The sequence below is a fragment of the Teleopsis dalmanni genome, chromosome 1 (assembly GCF_002237135.1).
Source record: "Teleopsis dalmanni isolate 2A chromosome 1, ASM223713v2, whole genome shotgun sequence".
Taxonomy (NCBI): domain Eukaryota; kingdom Metazoa; phylum Arthropoda; class Insecta; order Diptera; family Diopsidae; genus Teleopsis; species Teleopsis dalmanni.
In genome coordinates, this window is record NC_051846.1 from 163356662 (window position 1) to 163375148 (window position 18487).

Below are 18487 nucleotides of genomic sequence, written 5' to 3' on the forward strand. Positions count from 1 at the left end.
CAGCAATTAAGGACAATTACTATGCCAAAAATGAGCGCGATCTGTCAGACAGTTCGTTTACGGCAGCTGGTGAAACCAGTTCACCTCAGTAGTGCGTTGCGAAAAAAACAATGGAAAAAAATATTGAACAAAGAGTTTGCATCAAATTTTGTGTTTCGAACGAAATTTCTTGTGCAGAATCGTTGCGAATGCTACAAAAGGCTTATGGGGAATCAGTTTTATCGAAAACTCAAGTTTATGAGTGGTACAAAGCCTTTCAGGACTGTCGTACGACCGTCGAAGACATTTCGCAACGCACTACTGAGGTGAACTGGTTTCAACAGCTGCCGTAAACGAACTGTCTGACAGATCGCGCTCATTTTTGGCATAGTAATTAAGGACAGTGCTGCCAAACTACATAAACTTAAAATATCGAAAAATATACAGCGCGCGAATTTTAAATGAGAATTTCCGAAAACTTTTCAGTCTTAATGTAGTTCAAATCTGTAATTCGCTTTTTTTTCTGAATATCTGCGTTGTTAGCAATAATGGGTTTAGATTCGAAAGTCAAGGTTTTAATGTGTTAGGTTAGGTTAGGTTATACCGGTGATCCCTAGTGGATCCACTCAGGCCTATTGGCCCATTGTGATGCCGTATATAAATAATAAAAACCTCAGGATTTAAAACCACCTAGAACTTTAATGTGTTAATGGAACATTTTTATTTTAAGAGACACGAATTTCTGGTCTTCAGTTAATTTGCTAGAAATAAATTGATAAACATTTTTGATTTAGAAGACCTTTTCGCAATTTCCCTCCTTTCCTGGCAAAAAGCGGGATTTAAAAGCGGGTTTTTTACCTTACAATTTATTCTCAAAAAAATCCATCTTTGTGAGATAGATTTTTATCCTTCTTTTTTTGCGTTTAAAGCAAAAAAAATGAAATTTTAAGGAAATTTACTGCAAATATGATTCTCATATCTGTTCTTTTGTCGATTTATTGAAATCTTGCCGAATAAATACAGGAATGGATAGAGGACTCGTATATATTTGGTTTGTTTCTTTATTATAGACCTTTATGGGACTTAGATAGTTCTAAAAGCAAGTGAAAAACAGATTCTAACCGATTAATGGTGGGTGATGAGACACGATTTAAATATGGTGATTGTCCAACTATGGAGATAAGAAGACGTAAATGGCGCTGGATAGGCCACAATCTCCGCAGACTCAATGGAAACATTGCAAGTCAAGCAATGAGATGGAATCCTCAATGCAGCCGCAGACATGAAGCACCAGCTAAAACTTGGAGAAGAACAATTGAAGAAAAATTAAGAGAAGCGAACTATTCCTGGAGTGATATATACCGCGAATCAAATAACCGATCGGATACGGTTATTCAATAAAAATAAAAATATGGTAGAGGCCCTATGCTCCACTGGGAGATAAGGATAAAAGAAGAAGAAGAGAGAAGAATAGACTCCATGTACAGCTTTCTTGACTAGGGAGTAAACTTTGTTGGGAAAATATTTTCAATATGATATTAATTTTGTACTGAAATAAATATAATTCGATATTTGTTTGCTCATTTCTAAAGAAAACCTATTTTTTGATGTCTGTTTCCATATTATATACACATATATATTTTAGTGCTGATTTTATGTATGCGTATAACAGAAGTTAAAGGTTGGCTTCTAGGTGGAAGGTTGATGTTACTATAGCAAACAATTTTTATGCAACTGACTGCGGCCACATTGAGATGTTAATTCGTGTGACACCACAGGAAAAATGTTTTAATAGTACAATAAGCATTTTAGATTCCAGATGAAGATAATGAACATGCGACATCTGATGGCAGCCGATTGAAATGTACATGTTAGACTGAATATTATCTTTTTTCTTTCTTAGCATAACAGTCCTGGGTGGACCAGTGCTTCTGAATATTATCTATTCATCTATTTAGTCGATACTAAAACTATTTAGCCCGTAATATAAAGGGGCTGTATATGTTCACCAGAGTTTGAAAGGACTATGAAACGTACTGGTTTGAGTACATTATGTTAGTATACTGTTTGATGGGCTCTTTTTGGTAGGGGTGCATATGATTGTGTGGATAGTCAATTGACTGTTAGATGTATTGACTAGAAATATTGTGTACAAATGACTGAAGTAGAATCATATATATATAATCTTTTCGATATTTTATTTATACTAAAGAAGTTTAGTATAAGTTTTCTACATTTAGTACAACCTATTTTCAAATTGCACGTATGATAAGTTGAATATACGACTCGTTTTTTTAGTTTTGAGATGAGTTAACTTTATAAAAGAACCTATTACATAAATGTTTATTAATTTTTTTGTTTAGGTTCCAAGAAAGGCCGGGTCTACGCCCCAGAGCCACTCGTCGCTTCCATTCAACACCTTCCAAAGGGCCTTCAGATGCCAGTGGGTTACAACAACGTTGCTATTTTTAACTAAACATTATTGAAAATGTAGAATCATTCTAAGACCCATTGAAAAGAGATAGAAAAGAGTAGTATTGGAATGGGATAACCAAATTTTCTAGTAGCATTTACTTTAATAAAACTTCTTATAATTGTAAAAACAATAAGATTTATTTGAAAAATGTTGGCATACAAATATTAATTTTATCTAAAAATATGTATACGATTATTTATTTAATAATACTTATATATTAATTACATGCTTATATATGTATATGTATATATTTGTATCAAAATTTTGTGTGTAATAAAAAAAATTATTTTAAATATGTAGATACATATAATGATATCCACCATTGCAATAACGTAATAAGTTTAATAATATAAACCTAATAAAATAAAAATATATTATAAAATAAAATAATAAAATATATAATAAAATAATAATAATACATTATTACTTTATGGTTTACAAATAAGAAAAATATTAAAATAACTAATGCCAAGAGATTTTTAAAGAACACAGCCTTAAATAACCGAAACTTACAATTTTAAGTGAATAAACATAGTTGGAATATATCTTAATATATATTGATATTTACTTTTTTTGATACTGTTGCTATATTGTATATTATAAATTTATTAAAACTAAATATTTTAACTATATAATTTAATTATTTCGTGAGACAAATGTGCAGTAATTATAACTATTTTGTTTATACTTTTGATTGCATTATAAATAATGCACTGAAAGTCATATAACATACTTTTTTTATTTATAAGGAACAAAATGAAATTTTTGTGACAATATAATAAGTGACAACCTCACGATTATATTAACTAATGGAAGATATAGACTTATTATTTAAATAATAAGTATTATTGAAATATATTATAAGTACATAATAATCAGGATATATCAGTACCCTGAAGATGACTATAGTCTATAGTTGAAATATTGATAAAAATAATATATAATTTTTAAACATAATTTAAAAAGTTGTGTGCTATATGAACAATTGATACTAATGCAAATAAGTATTGTATAAAAAAATAACACAGTGATATATTAAACTGTACGAACTATATGTGTTTAAATAACTATAAATAGTAGTTATAATAAATATAATGTAAAGAAATTTTAATAAGATTGTTTTTTAAAATTTTGTATGTTAAATTTAAGAAATAGTTTTTGATTTTAGAAAATTAAAAGCTATGACAATAACAGAAGGAATTTTCCACTAATACAAAATGAAATGATAATACAATTTAATTAATTGTAAAACACTACTAAACTTTGTCTAATTTACCATACATAACTAGTTTTCTAATGGAATTATATGGACGGCTAAGTAATATATAATAACAAATAGATATAAATGATTATGCACAAAATACAAACAAAAATATATATATCCTAATATTACAATTGAATGAACTTAAATTAACTGTAAGAACACAAAGAAATTACAATAAAATGGAAATACAGCCAACCTTCCATAACTCAAAGTACCATTTTGCAAAGACAAGATTCCACTTATGGAGACTTCTAGTTATAGAACTTTTTGTAATTATATGTAATTTGCTCTCTAAACCCTGTTGCACTCTATTTAGTTCGAGTTATAGATATTCGAGTTATGGAACTATGACTGTAATTAATAATAGAATATTAGAAAGCTCCATTATTTGAAAAGTTCTGTTTTTTCTCTTCAGACTATATTCATTTGTATTTTAATAACTAAACGATCACCTTCACAGAAGCCTTTATGTACAATATCAGAAACTTTGGCATATTCGACAAAACCGAATCCTCTAGTACTGATACGTTCATGTGGTTGATGAAATGCTAATATTTCAGGTTTTGTCATTAAGGTGTCATGTTGTGAGAGATTGCCTGGATCACGTGGATGTATCATACACAATTTTATGCGTCCTTTAAATGGCCAATCAAGATGGAAATCGTTTTCGGATTGCATTAAGTGAACGTGTAGACTTAATAAATTATCCTTCTTAGGCTGTATATTAAGACGAGCGCAAAATTTGTAGCCATAAGGCGACGTGTAGCATTCTTTCGAATATATTTGATTATTAGCATTGGCACGTAAACGCTCGACAAGCGCATGGAAATTATTAATTTCCCATACTATTGTACCATTGCTGTAACGAGGATCGATTTGTTGTCGCGATGTAGTTAATTGTAATTGTTTTGTTAGATTTTCAAGTTTAACATCCTGTTCACGTGTACGTTGTTCCAAAATAACGATACGTTGATACATTGCTTGTATTAGTTGCTCGTCTGCTTCGTTTGCATATTGTGGTGGTGGAGGTACTGCACCTGAAACATGACCATTTGTCTTAGATGTTGCCTTCTGTGGGTTCCATGTTGATATAGCGGTTTGTTGAAATGCCTGCAACATCAGTTGCAAATGATGTGGCATATTATCTTTGATATGCTCTTCAATAGCATTTGTTTCTGCTCGTGCAATGAAATCGCATTTAACAATAGCAAAGGGACACTTCTCTTCGGTGCTCTCTTGTTGACGTCTGTAACGACAAGTTGGTAAGTGTCGATCCACTTCTATAGGTGATGCGATCACTTCGCAACCATGCGGTGAATTGGGACATTTAAATTTAATTTGCTCAATTTCACGCCTGGTAAAATTATCTGGAAAAATACGGTCAGCAGAGAGTTTTTCATTGTCCAACGGACAGCATTGATTATGATTTCGTAGCCATTCATTGAGACAGGATTTGCAAAAACGATGTCCGCACGATGTGAGTACAGGTTCATTTAACCAATGTATGCATATTGCGCATTCGTAACGTGAATCTGGGTAGTCTGGATCGTTTTCATCCGATGTTATAGATGCTGGCGCTGGTATGTATGATTTTGTTGTAAGAGTTAATGAGTTTGGTGGCACAGCCATTGATTTATTATCGTAGTGCTTATTGTGATTATGATTGGAATTTTGCATTTTGCGTATTCAATTACTTAACTTTATACTTATATACAATCATATATTCCTAAATTAATTTAGCACAATTCCTTATTTTACATAAAAACACCTCAAAAATACTGTAGAAAACTACGTACAAAAATTTGTATGACTAAAATCGATTTCTTCTGTTGTTGATTTGTCATATGCTTAAACAGTGTTGCTAACTGCGTATGATACAGTCAGGGAATTTTTTGACATATCATACACTGTAAGTGATATAGTGTACGTTTTTGGGTGCATACATGAATGATAATATTTCAGTTCCAGAATGCAACTTATTACAAAATGAATTTAAAATTATAATCTGATCTCATACAAAAATTCAATAACGAAAATAAATGAGTTACAATTTTTACAAATTAAAGTTAAATTTATAATTCACAATAGCGCAATTGCAAAGTAAGATTGTGAATAAATTACGGGCAACTACATTAGTTAGATTTGGAAAGATTTCTATGTTCGAACTCAAATATCGTATTATTTTAGAATTTTATCTCAAAGTAAAGCAAAACAAAATGCAGTATTGCTGGAATATTAGGCATTTCTAATTAAGACTACAAAAACTAAAGTATGATTATAGTACAATTTGTTAAGTAAAGATATTTTTGCAGAATAGATAAAATTATAATTAATTGTGCTGTATGAGTACTTATAGCATTATAAGTTGTTTAAATATAATTAAACCATTCAAATGCACTAGAATTCGTTAATGCTTTTTATATTTTTTTATTGTATTTTTATTATTTTATTTTATTGTATTGACAGCAATTATTGAATTATTAAATAAGTTTCATTACTTTAGTTTGGCTGTAAAACCGCTTACATGATCAATCATTATGATCAACTAAGCCGTATATGTGACTGTATGCTTAACCCTATAATTATACTTATAATTAACAATTATTAGTTTTTGAATATCGAACAAATACTATTAAAGATAAAATTTTTCAAAATAAAGTAAGGTTTTATTCATAGTAGTCATTATGTAAACATATACATTGGAATTGCAATATTTACATTATATATGGCGGCAAACATACACAACTGCTTGTTTAAAATAATTTTTTTTAGCTTATTTTTTAATCTCTATCAATCAGTTGTCGCGCTGATATAAAATATGACTATTATGACGTATTAATTTATGTGAAAATAATTACAGCATGTACATATATGCAATTATTTAAATAGTATGTAATCATGACTAGCATTTATAGAATATTTATTTTCTTTTCCAGAGAGACAGATGGTGAATTAAGCTGTTTGAATTTATAAAAAAATCTATGTATATGAATAGTAAAGCTAATTTTATGTTTCTACTGCAGTTTAAACTACTTATGTTAATGAAATTAAAATTTAGTCGTTTCTATTGGCATAAGCTAATTTACATTTATCACAATTTTATTGATTGATTTATTTTATTATTTATCATATATTATATTTTATATAATATTTTAATATATAATATTTAATAAAATTTTATTAATAAAATTTATTGATTATATTGGTAGTTTCTTTTTTGGGAAATTTCAAGGGTTGCATTCGAAATTTGTCACATTAAATCAGCTGATTTATTTATAATGAGCCCATTTACATGAAAATTCTTTATATGGTAAATTATTCTTATTAGCTAAGTGATAAGTGGAAACATAATATCATGCTAAGTACATAATCTATGCAAGAGTGTAATTGAAACTGTGACGAAAAATTCTAAAAATTCCGAAAAATTTTTAAAATTCCACTTACAACGACTATTTGTTATATAACATGGTAGGTTCCTTAGCAATATTTATCTTATTTACTTTTTCATATTTAAATTAGGTTTAATGAAGATTAGCGCAGCTATTTTCAGATAATGTGCTGGCAACCCTTAATATTCTAATTGGCAAAATTACTGCATAAAAGATAGGCAGAGCGTGTATAAACGGCAGTTGGAATTTTAACACAAGTGGATTCGGATCGGTGTCGGCGGATTTTTATTTAAAATATATTTTTATTTTAAATATATATATATTAGAAATTTGAATTTAAAAATGAATAGTATAATTAATAAAATTCTAGTGTTTTTATTAATCTCATTAATATTAGTAATAAATACATTGGCTGTTTATTTACCAGAAAATAAAAATTTAAATATATTTCAATTAAATGATGACATACAAGCGTTAAAACAACAACAACAAGGTTTGAATAATAATACAAATGCAATTGGCCAATACCAGAAATCATACGATAAAATTAGTGACGTCACGAAGCGTGCAGCTAGTGTACAACAACAACAACAACAACAACAACAAACCGATGATGGCCTTAACGCTGAAACAACAAATATACGCAAAAAAAGAGGATTATCTGAGTGGCTAATAGCACCAAATACGCGTTGGTGCGGTAGAGGGAATACGGCTAATGGTACTTATAATGTAATTGGTGGCGCTTCGCTAGCCGACAAATGTTGCCGGCGTCATGATCACTGCCCAACATATATTTCAGCTATGAGTAATCGCTATGAATTATTCAACTATCGACCTTATACACTGTCATCCTGCATGTGCGATCGTAGATTTCGCACCTGTCTAAAAATGGCCAATGATGAAGATGCGAATACGATTGGACAATTATTTTTTAATTTTGTGCAAACGCAATGTTTTGTTTTAAAAACTGAGACAATATGTAGAAAGCGTGGTGCTGATGGTAGTTGTGAAAAAGAAGAGGTCAAGAGAAAAGCATATTTACGAAATAATAAAAGATTTTAAATTAAATATTTGACAAAAAAAAAAAAATATTTATATTTTAAATCAGTTAAACTAATTTAAATTTAAATTTTAAAAATATTTTATAAAATTGTAACAAAAAAGGAGACTGCTAACGTACTTATAAATGTACTTATAGAATATGCATAAAAGCTTTAATATATGTTTACGACGTCACTTTGGCTAAAATGATGAGAAGAGCATGGCTGTAATATGTGTTGGCAACGCAAGCATTGTCAGCTTTTGAGCGTTACTTTTCGAATGTGAACGCATTTTAATATTGTACACTACAAATAAATATTTTAAAATTGTATTTTTGTTTTAAGAAATTATTTTTATTTACTTGAAATACTTGTAGAATTTTAATTGAATTGTTTTATTTGAAAAGTAAATTAAGAATTAAATTATGTATGCATGTATTAAATTCAAATAAGGCCACAAAGAGGACAAAGCCAAATAGAATATATATATATAAATTAATAAATTTTTGACTAAATTTAGACTCATATACGAATTTAGTTACCATATACATATACCAAAATATAATTATATGAAATAATTGTTGAATTATAATAAATACCTATACTTTAACAAGTAGTAAACAACGAATTTTTATATTAGAATTAGTATATAATGGCTACTAGTGTTCAAACATATATATATACATATATATACACTTTATATATATTATAGTACTAGAATTAGTATATAACATGTTAATACTGCTCATATATATTTAAATATACGTTTAAGTTTTCAATTCCTAGTACTTATAGCAAACAATAATTAATATTTATATAAAAAATAACATATATATTAAATAAGATAAATATATACAATTGTTATATTTTAGTAATAGATATATTATAATTATTGTTTTAAAATGTAAAACTTTTACATATAATTTACTTAATAATTAAATATACATATCTCTGAAAAAAATCTTGGCTTTTCAATTTCTTTCAATCATTCAAAACTGGACTTTAAACTTTTAAAAGATGCTTCAATCAAAAAAAAAAAATTGATAACATATGTTATCAGTCTGTACAAAAAAACTTTTATTAAATATATTAATATTTTCTGTCTACATTCCCTTCTCATTTTGTTAAATTTTTAATTAATTTTTTTTTTTAAATCATGAGGTCAAAGTATTTAAAAACAATGTGCTTTCATTACATCACTGAGTGGACTTTCAGTTTACAGAGAATTTTTTTTAATATATGTTTCGTATATAATTAAAATAATTATTTATAAATAAGACACACCTCCTTATTTCATATTTAGTTTTCAGATTTGTAGGCAGAAAAAAAAATACTGACTAACTATAAACATTGCTGATTAAATTCCATTATTATTGATTAGTGATACTTTTAAATTAAAATGATAAGTGAACTAAATTGATCAATTGACGTTAATTGTTATTAAATTATTTTAATTGTAATTATTTTTTTTAGCTTGAATTAAATGTTTTTGTGTTCGACACAACAAATTTTTGTGTAAACAATAATATTTACGTACTATTTGTATATTTCTTAAAAATATATACGATTATATATATAGCGGTTAGTATATATAGTATATATAAAATTATTTTCATTACAACAATAATTTGTTAGTAGTAAAATATATAGTAAAATCCAAATTTAGAACTTTATCGTTTATTCTAGCAAAATCGTACTATATACGTCAGAGATAATTGACACCTTTAACCTTGGCGTTTCAGATTGTGCATAATATAAATCTGAAACATATATTATTTAATAAGTTTGATAAGTTTAATAATATGTTATAATCAGTCATAGACGTAAATCTATATAATTATGCTTTATATTCTACATTATATTTAAAAATTTAGTTCAAGCCTCTCACCGTCTCTGATTTAGTAAGAGTGTTTCTTTTTATAATTAAGAGCAAAAAGATATTAAATATACGCGTGATATCTAGATCTTGTTGAAGACACTTAAAGCTTTTTTTTCATTAATATAAAAAAATACAGAATATAAACAAATAAGTTTTGTATATAAAAATGAGTTTGCAAAAATTTATTTATTTTTATTATTAATACATACACGCGGAAGCTATTATCATTGAATGAGGTTTAAAAATTATATTTAGTAGCTGAACCCAATAGGTTTGCTGGTAAAATTCCTAATTATATGTAAAAATTTTTTTTTGTGAACTTATATTTTTAGAAAAATGTGGTAATGATTATTTAAAGAAATGAAGATTAAATAAAATAATTAAGAAATTAATAATTTTTTTGACATTGAAGATAAAAGACCTTTGGTTTATACTCACTAACATTGGCAATATTTAATTCTAGACAAATATCTTTAGAAAATTTTTTTTTAAAATTAAAAAACAAATAAAATATGTAAATTTAACTAATTTCAACTAATAAAAATTAAATTGAATTTTTAATAAAATTAAATTAAATATTTAATAAAATTAAATTATAGAATAAATCGAAAAATTGTTATTGATATTCTACACAATATTTAGTTCTAGACATATATCCCATAAAAAACTACGTTAAAATTAAAAATTACATATAAAAATTAAATGCAATTAATAATTAACGTATTTAATTAATAATAAGATGTAACAATTAACATATTAAATATTTTTTATCAATATTCTAAATTTAAACCTAAACACTAAAATTGACAATATTAAGTTTTAGACAAAAAACACTTGAAAAAACTACCGTAAAATTAAAAATTAAATTAAATTTAATAATTAAATTTAATTAAATTTACTTTTAATTTTTACTATTTACTGTTTTATTTTTTTTACTACTTCTACTTTATTTTAATTAGTAATTTAATTACTATTTTGCAAAAACATTTAAATTGTAAGGTTTTTATTGACATTCTAGATAGGTGATCTTTGGTTCATATCTACTAATATCTCTAGAAACAACAGATTTTTAAATTTTCAAGGATATTATAGTAGTTTTAAAGACTCCATTTAGTAGGAAAATAAATATGTTTAAAATATTAAGAAACTATATATATATAAATATATCACATTATTTATCTAGAGATACTAATCTACACAGATATAAAAGTTGGAAACGTGTTGAGCTTCATCAAGAAAATAGATTTTAAGACAGTGGCGTAGTCAAGATTGTCTAAGAATGAAGACATACTAGAAAATATTTTTTTTAAAGTATTGTTGTAGGAGAAACACTAACCAATCTGAATATACAAGACAGGAGAAGACAAGACAGGCAGTAGATGTGCATGGAGACACATGCTGCGTCAGGCTGAAACCCGGTAACGGGTTGTTATAACCACTGAAGTAAGCAGTAAGTTTTTGCAGTGTTTTATCTATAGATTACATTATAAAGTGAAAAAGGATCAATTCCTAAACCCGTCATTGGGTACGTTACTGTTCCAAGACGGTATTATGATTAATAAATTATAGCTTTAAAATGGAAATGCAATATCTTATCCTAGAAAGGATTTGCAAAAATTAATAGTTTGGGTGAATTGATCACATATAGATTAAGTTAGTTATTGCCAAGAATTTAGTTTTTTCTAATTACAGAAAGATGAAATGAGCTTCAATCGTTCAATCGTTTGTAATTTAAAATAATTTAATAAAAATATAAAAATAAAAATAATTTTTAAAAAGCGTTATATTACGCATATATCGAAATCTCAGAATTAAGTTCACATACTATTAACGAATTTATTTTCTATTATAAACCATTCAAATAGTTGTACCTATTTGTGGATCTACCATTTTAAAGAAAATGGGTGTAAAAAGTTTTTTACTTTTACTTGGTATTAGGTTAAACTATGTTTAAATTAGCACTGCTCTTTAGAATTGTGTTAATAGAAATATGAAACTATATAAGTTAATATATTTTGTAATAAAAAAAGGTCAATCTATCTATACTGATTACATTGTTTTATTGATTAACGTGATTATTGCGAAATTCTAAAACATAAATTCTTCTATTATTGCATTCTCCGTATTTACATAGTATCGCGTAATTTCTGGTTGTTTCCACAACAAAAAATCAGGAAATCAGTATTAGCTTTTTTTCTCGTATAATAGACATATAATAAATAGTTCAATCAATTAATACTAAATAGTATTCATACTATGATAAAAATGTCATACAATTATTTAATATTTTTATTTTTTTTTTATTTATATATTTTTTTAAATAAATTATTTAAATATATTTATTTAATCTAAAATATATACATTTTACTTTTTTGATATTAAAAAATTATTATAAAAGTATTATTTGTTCTATATTCTGATACAAGCTTTAATCCAAAAGTTGAATGAAAAAAAAAAATTTTAAATAAATATTGTTCATATTAAATAATAAAAATAATAATTTTGTTATTAATTTTTTGAGTTGTTACGTCGAAATTTTTATTAAAATCTGTTTTGTTTTTTAAGAATGTTAACTTTTATTTCGTGCGTTATTTTTTAGTATAATTCTATACGTATTTCGGCAAATTCGCTTTTGCCTTCATCAGGAGGATTCCTAATATTAAAAACATCTATGCAACTTACAAGCTATTTATACTTATTACAGGTCTTATAATTTAAATCTAATTGGTAGGGTTATTGTTGTTTTTGTCCTTGAGGGTGTTAGGTAAAAAATGGTGGGATGGGTTAGTTTTTGTTGTTCAGGCTTAATCATGCGCAGGTAGTTCGGTCAACTGGTTGGATTTGTTTTTTGGGATGTATTTGAAAAGCCATGATGATACGTTTCCCTTATCGCCGTTGAGTAACGGTGTTGCCTGATGTTTGTGTATTTCGATGCTCTCTGCCGTTTCTAATTTCCAGGTATCCCTTACGTTTTTAATTATTTGGGCATTCTCTTTGTTGATGTGGTGTTTTTCCGTTATTATATGTCTGGCGACATTTGATTTTATGTGAGGGTTTATTTTTTTCAGTGCTTCCCTCGCTTCTTTTAGGTGTTCTTCGAGCCTTACCGATAAGGGTCTTTTTGTTTGTCCGATGTACACTTTGTTGCAGGAGCCGCAGTTGATCTTGTATACCCCGCATTTTTCTAAGGAGTCGATTGGGTCTTTTGTGGATGGTAATAAACTTTCGAGTTGGTGTGGTCTACTGGAATTCGCAGAAAAATTAAAACGGGAAAACATTACAGGAGATGAAGAAATGGTGTCATTCGACGTCAAGGCGTTATACCCAAGCGTTAACGTAAAAGAAGCAATAAGGATCCTTGAGGAAGAACTCCTCAAAAAGAAAACAGACAAAGTTAAAACAATGAAATACATCCAACTAGCACAACTCTGCATGGAAGAAAATTACTTTACCTTCAGAGGCAGGTTCTTCAAACAAACAAAAGGGGCTCCAATGGGTAACCCCCTATCATCACTATTAAGCGAATTGTTCATGAGTAGACTAGAATCCAAATTAAAAGAAAACGAAATTCTACCAAGGGTATGGATCAGATACGTAGATGATGTATTCGCGATCGTAAAGAAAAACAGAATACAAGAAACTTTGGAGAATCTCAACAATGCATATGGAAACATTGAGTTCACACACGAACGAGAAAACAAGGGATACCTACCATTCTTAGACCTACTGATACAACACAAAAATGGCGCTTTCGAATTCAGTATCTATAGGAAACCAACGAGCACCAAACGTGTCATACCCAACAACTCAAACCATTCGTTCCAACACAAAATGGCAGCCTTCCACCATATGATACACAGAATGCTAACATTACCCCTTACACAAGCAGCTATCAATGAGGAAACCACACACATCAAGGAAATAGCGGACATCAACGGATACTCCCACAACACCATCGACAGAATTATAAAAAAGAAACGCAGGCAACTGTATTCCAGAAACATGACGACCTTAACAACAGAGAAGCCAAAACAAAGAAGGGTCGCCGTAGTGTATAACAACACCGTCTCCAAAGGTCTTAAAACCAAATTGAAAAAATTCAATATCGACCTAGTTTACTCCAGTAGACCACACCAACTCGAAAGTTTATTACCATCCACAAAAGACCCAATCGACTCCTTAGAAAAATGCGGGGTATACAAGATCAACTGCGGCTCCTGCAACAAAGTGTACATCGGACAAACAAAAAGACCCTTATCGGTAAGGCTCGAAGAACACCTAAAAGAAGCGAGGGAAGCACTGAAAAAAATAAACCCTCACATAAAATCAAATGTTGCCAGACATATAATAACGGAAAAACACCACATCAACAAAGAGAATGCCCAAATAATTAAAAACGTAAGGGATACCTGGAAATTAGAAACGGCAGAGAGCATCGAAATACACAAATATCAGGCAACACCGTTACTCAACGGCGATAAGGGAAACGTATCATCATGGCTTTTCAAATACATCCCAAAAAACAAATCCAACCAGTTGACCGAACTACCTGCGCATGATTAAGCCTGAACAACAAAAACTAACCCATCCCACCATTTTTTACCTAACACCCTCAAGGACAAAAACAACAATAACCCTACCAATTAGATTTAAATTATAAGACCTGTAATAAGTATAAATAGCTTGTAAGTTGCATGGATGTTTTTAATATTAGGAATCCTCCTGATGAAGGCAAAAGCGAATTTGCTGAAATACGTATAGAATTATACTAAAAAATAACGCACGAAATAAAAGTTAACATTCTTAAAAAACAAAACAGATTTTAATAATAATAATATTTTATCTTTGAAATGTCTTCTCTAATATCAACAATAAAATTTTTATATTAATTTTCATGATTAATTTTTCTGATGAAGAGCATCAATCAAAACAATTACTTATTATTCCAATTATCAACACCAAAAATGGAAAAAAACAACTTTTTAGGTTATGACGCATAGAGTTGCTGTTGCTGTTATTGTTACTGTTATGCGTATAACGTAATATGTTATGATACGTAATATGTGTTTCCAATAACGTAATTGTTGTTTTTAGAAGTTGTTTTTCACTGAAGGAAATAATGAAAATAAAAACAAAATATTATAATTAAATGGAATATTTTTGTATTTACACAAAAATATTGAAAAGGTGGCTAAAAGGGTTGAAGTTCATTTAAATGAACTAATGGGCTATTCTACCACAACGACGAGTACAGAAAGATGGTTTTCTGTTATGAAAAGCATAAAATCAAAATGAAATAGGTCAAGCCTGAGTGCTCTTAATATAGTTTTGGTTCACTATGATATTACTTTTGAACTGAATAAAGGGATCGACTGTTTATTCCACAAAAAATAGCGATTTATTCCATAATTATAGGGCTATTGACCTGCAAACCATTTTCAAAGTGAATATCTATTACCGTTAAGCACGTAATCAAAAGCGGGGTGGATGAAATATATATAGCTTGAGGGAATTAAATCACATTTTTCCCTAACTGTCTATATAATTGAAGAACTATATGTATATAATTGTTTATATATTGTTGTTGCATTTTAAAGACTTGTAAAGAAAGTCTTTAAAATCTTAAAAGTTAAGATTGGTTACAATTTTAAAAGAAATCCTTCCATCTTTTTTCCTTCTCAGGATCAAGAAATCACACTTTTAAAACAAAATGTAATTTGCAAATGTAAAATGAATTGATTAAAGTTAGGTATTTTTGATCTTAGGATAAAGAAATCATACTTTTAAAACAAAATATAATTTCTTGAAAAAATAAGCAGAATTAAAAAAAAATATACATTTATTTTGTAAGAAAATATATTAAAAAGCTTTATATATATATATTTATATATATTTTATTTGAACTATACTATATATTGTATCCTTCCACCTTTTTTCCTTTTTTGGGTCAAGAAATCATAATTTTAAAATAAAATGTAATTATTAATTAAAGGTGGGATTTTTTAATTGATTTTTGCAAATTTTACTATTCTTGAATAGGTAAATAAGCATAATTAAAAAAAAAAAAACATTTTGTATAAAAATATGATAAAAAACAATATTATAGTTAATTTAGGATTTTATTTGAAAGTCCGCACTGATTACAATCTACTAACATTTTTTTTTTTGAGATCAAAGAAACAGTATAAAGGTCGTGTGCGAGTTCGAGTAAATTGAGGTAAAGTAAAGTGAAATTTCCTATGCACTGCATTTATCTAAATATTTATTTATTGCACTTATTCATTATTTTTGGTTAAAAGTTTTCAAATTTATTTATTTATTTATTAAACATCTTATAAAATTTTTACAATGGTAACGCCTAATTTACCTAATTTTTATTTAGTTTATCCTACTTGAATACTAATATTCGTAAATACTAACATTCTTTGCCATACGGAAATAATTTACTAATTTCCTTAATTTACCATCAATTTACTCGAACTCGCATACGGTCATAGAATATGAAACAAAATATACCTAAGTTTTAATTTAAGTTGGGGATTTTTTTTGCTTTTCTGTGCAAATATTACATATTGTGAAAAAATAAGTAGAATTGAAATAAAAATACATTATTTATAAAAATATTTTTAAAATCTTTTGAGCTGCTTATTCATGTGAAGTCCATTATACCACGGAAGTGAGTATAAAAAGTCTAGCTTTCAAGATAAGATTATAAGAATTTACTTGCAATTATAGGAAATTTCTATTTTTTTCTTAAATAAACAAATAACAATAAATTCTATTTAAATCAATAATTTTATTATTAATTAGAAAAAGAATAGAAAGAAAACATACAATTTATTTATTACTAGTACGATGAAAGGTAATAAAATAAATTAAGTGAAAGGTAATAAAATGTTTATTTCGAAGTAAAAAAACTTTTGCTTCACGTTTTCTCTAAGCAATAAAATAAAATTTTATATCAATTTCGTTTTTCCTTTAAATACACTAATTCACCACCAATTGTATTTGGATACTGTTATTCTTATATGCATACATAGTATGTATGTACATAATTTTAAATACAATAAGTATATATATATATTTATAATTTTTTATATTATAACAAAATCGAATATAACAGCGCTTTATAGTTGTTACAAAAAACAAAAAAAAAACATGTTAGGAATAAATTACAGAGTAAAGGCAGATGGCAGATAAAAGTAACCGAATATGTCAGCAGCGCCAGTTTGTCATTTTTATCAGTTTGGCGACTAATATGCATACACGCTATGTTGTGTATTCTGTATTCTGTATTCTGCATACTGTGTGTGTTATGTTAAGTTTACAGTTTTAGATGGCGGCAGGTGAAGCTGCAATTAAGCACAAACTTGAGCAAAGTTAACAGAGAGAACAGAATTAATAAATTAGGTTAGCGCGTATGGCAGCCGCAGTGGTTTTTGCCGTAGTTTTTCGCATTTTCATTGAATAAAATAGCACAAAGTGCAATTAAATATAAAAAAAAAAAATAAAAAAATGCTAACAGCGTGCATAAAAACCAGAATATGCAAGAAACAACAACAGCTCCATTTACCGTTTATGCCAGGCTTATGTTGTTGAACATGCAACATTTTGAAATATACATCAAAGATTTTTGTGAATTAAAGATTGTAATTTTGGTTTAAAGAATTTCAACCCATTTATGCTGTTACTCCATTTAATGCCAATAAAAGAGACAATTCAAACAACAATAATAGTAATTTTGGCAGCAACAAACGAGGTTACTTTGCAAAATTATAACATAACCACTGCGCTGTGGCATGGTGATCGCAGTTGCAGAGATCTAAGTCACTAGGTGAGATGCTGCGATGTAGTCACAAAATTCGTTGTTATAATTTTTATCTTTTTTTAAGTTTTTTTTCTTCCTATTATTATACACCATTCAGTGGTGAATGCTTGCTTTCTTTGACTTTTACTGTGCTCCACCCATTTTGGACTACTTCATTCTTGCTCAGCTCTAGATTTGTTTGCATATTGGATGGGATTCATATGTGTTTTTCTAATGGATTTTATCTGTTCGATATTTTCATTATTAACTTTTGTTTTTTTTTTTTGTAATTCGCTACAGATTTGTTAAGTGTAATTTTAAAAGTAGTAAAAAAGTTTAAAGATCTAGAGTAGTTGCGAGTTCACTTTTTTAAATGTTTCTGTTATTGGAAAAGGATTGTGTGAGTGTAAAAGAAAAGTTTGTAAATTAGTTTTAATTTTTATTTTTTTTTTCTATATATAGAGGACTATAAAAACAAAAAACTTAGTTTTAAAAATCATTTAGAAGAACGTTCAGTCTGAAAGTAGATCTTTGTGACAACATATGGGACAGATTAGTTAGTTTAATAAAGTAACTAAGTAATATCGTTATAATCCTCTATATGTAGTCCTCTATATAAAAAAACAGAAAAAAACAGAAAGTTTTAAAAAACA

At 27.7% G+C, this 18487-nt stretch overlaps 2 protein-coding genes across 2 annotated transcripts; one reads left to right on the forward strand and one right to left on the reverse strand.

Annotated features, from left to right (window-relative positions):
* Window positions 1-3647: 3647 nt before the first annotated feature.
* Window positions 3648-5561, reverse strand: LOC119669766 (TNF receptor-associated factor 6). The gene has a single exon (XM_038079784.1). The coding sequence runs from the start codon at window positions 5394-5396 to the stop codon at window positions 4131-4133; it is 1266 nt and encodes a 421-aa protein (XP_037935712.1). The 5' UTR covers window positions 5397-5561; the 3' UTR covers window positions 3648-4130.
* A 2133-nt stretch (window positions 5562-7694) lies between these two features.
* On the forward strand, window positions 7695-8415 carry LOC119669768 (the record flags this gene model as incomplete). Its single annotated transcript, XM_038079786.1, is given in 1 exon segment — window positions 7695-8415. A coding segment is annotated over 1 exon segment (476 nt), but the record flags the coding sequence as incomplete, so codon positions are not given.
* Between the last annotated feature and the right edge of the window lie 10072 nt (window positions 8416-18487).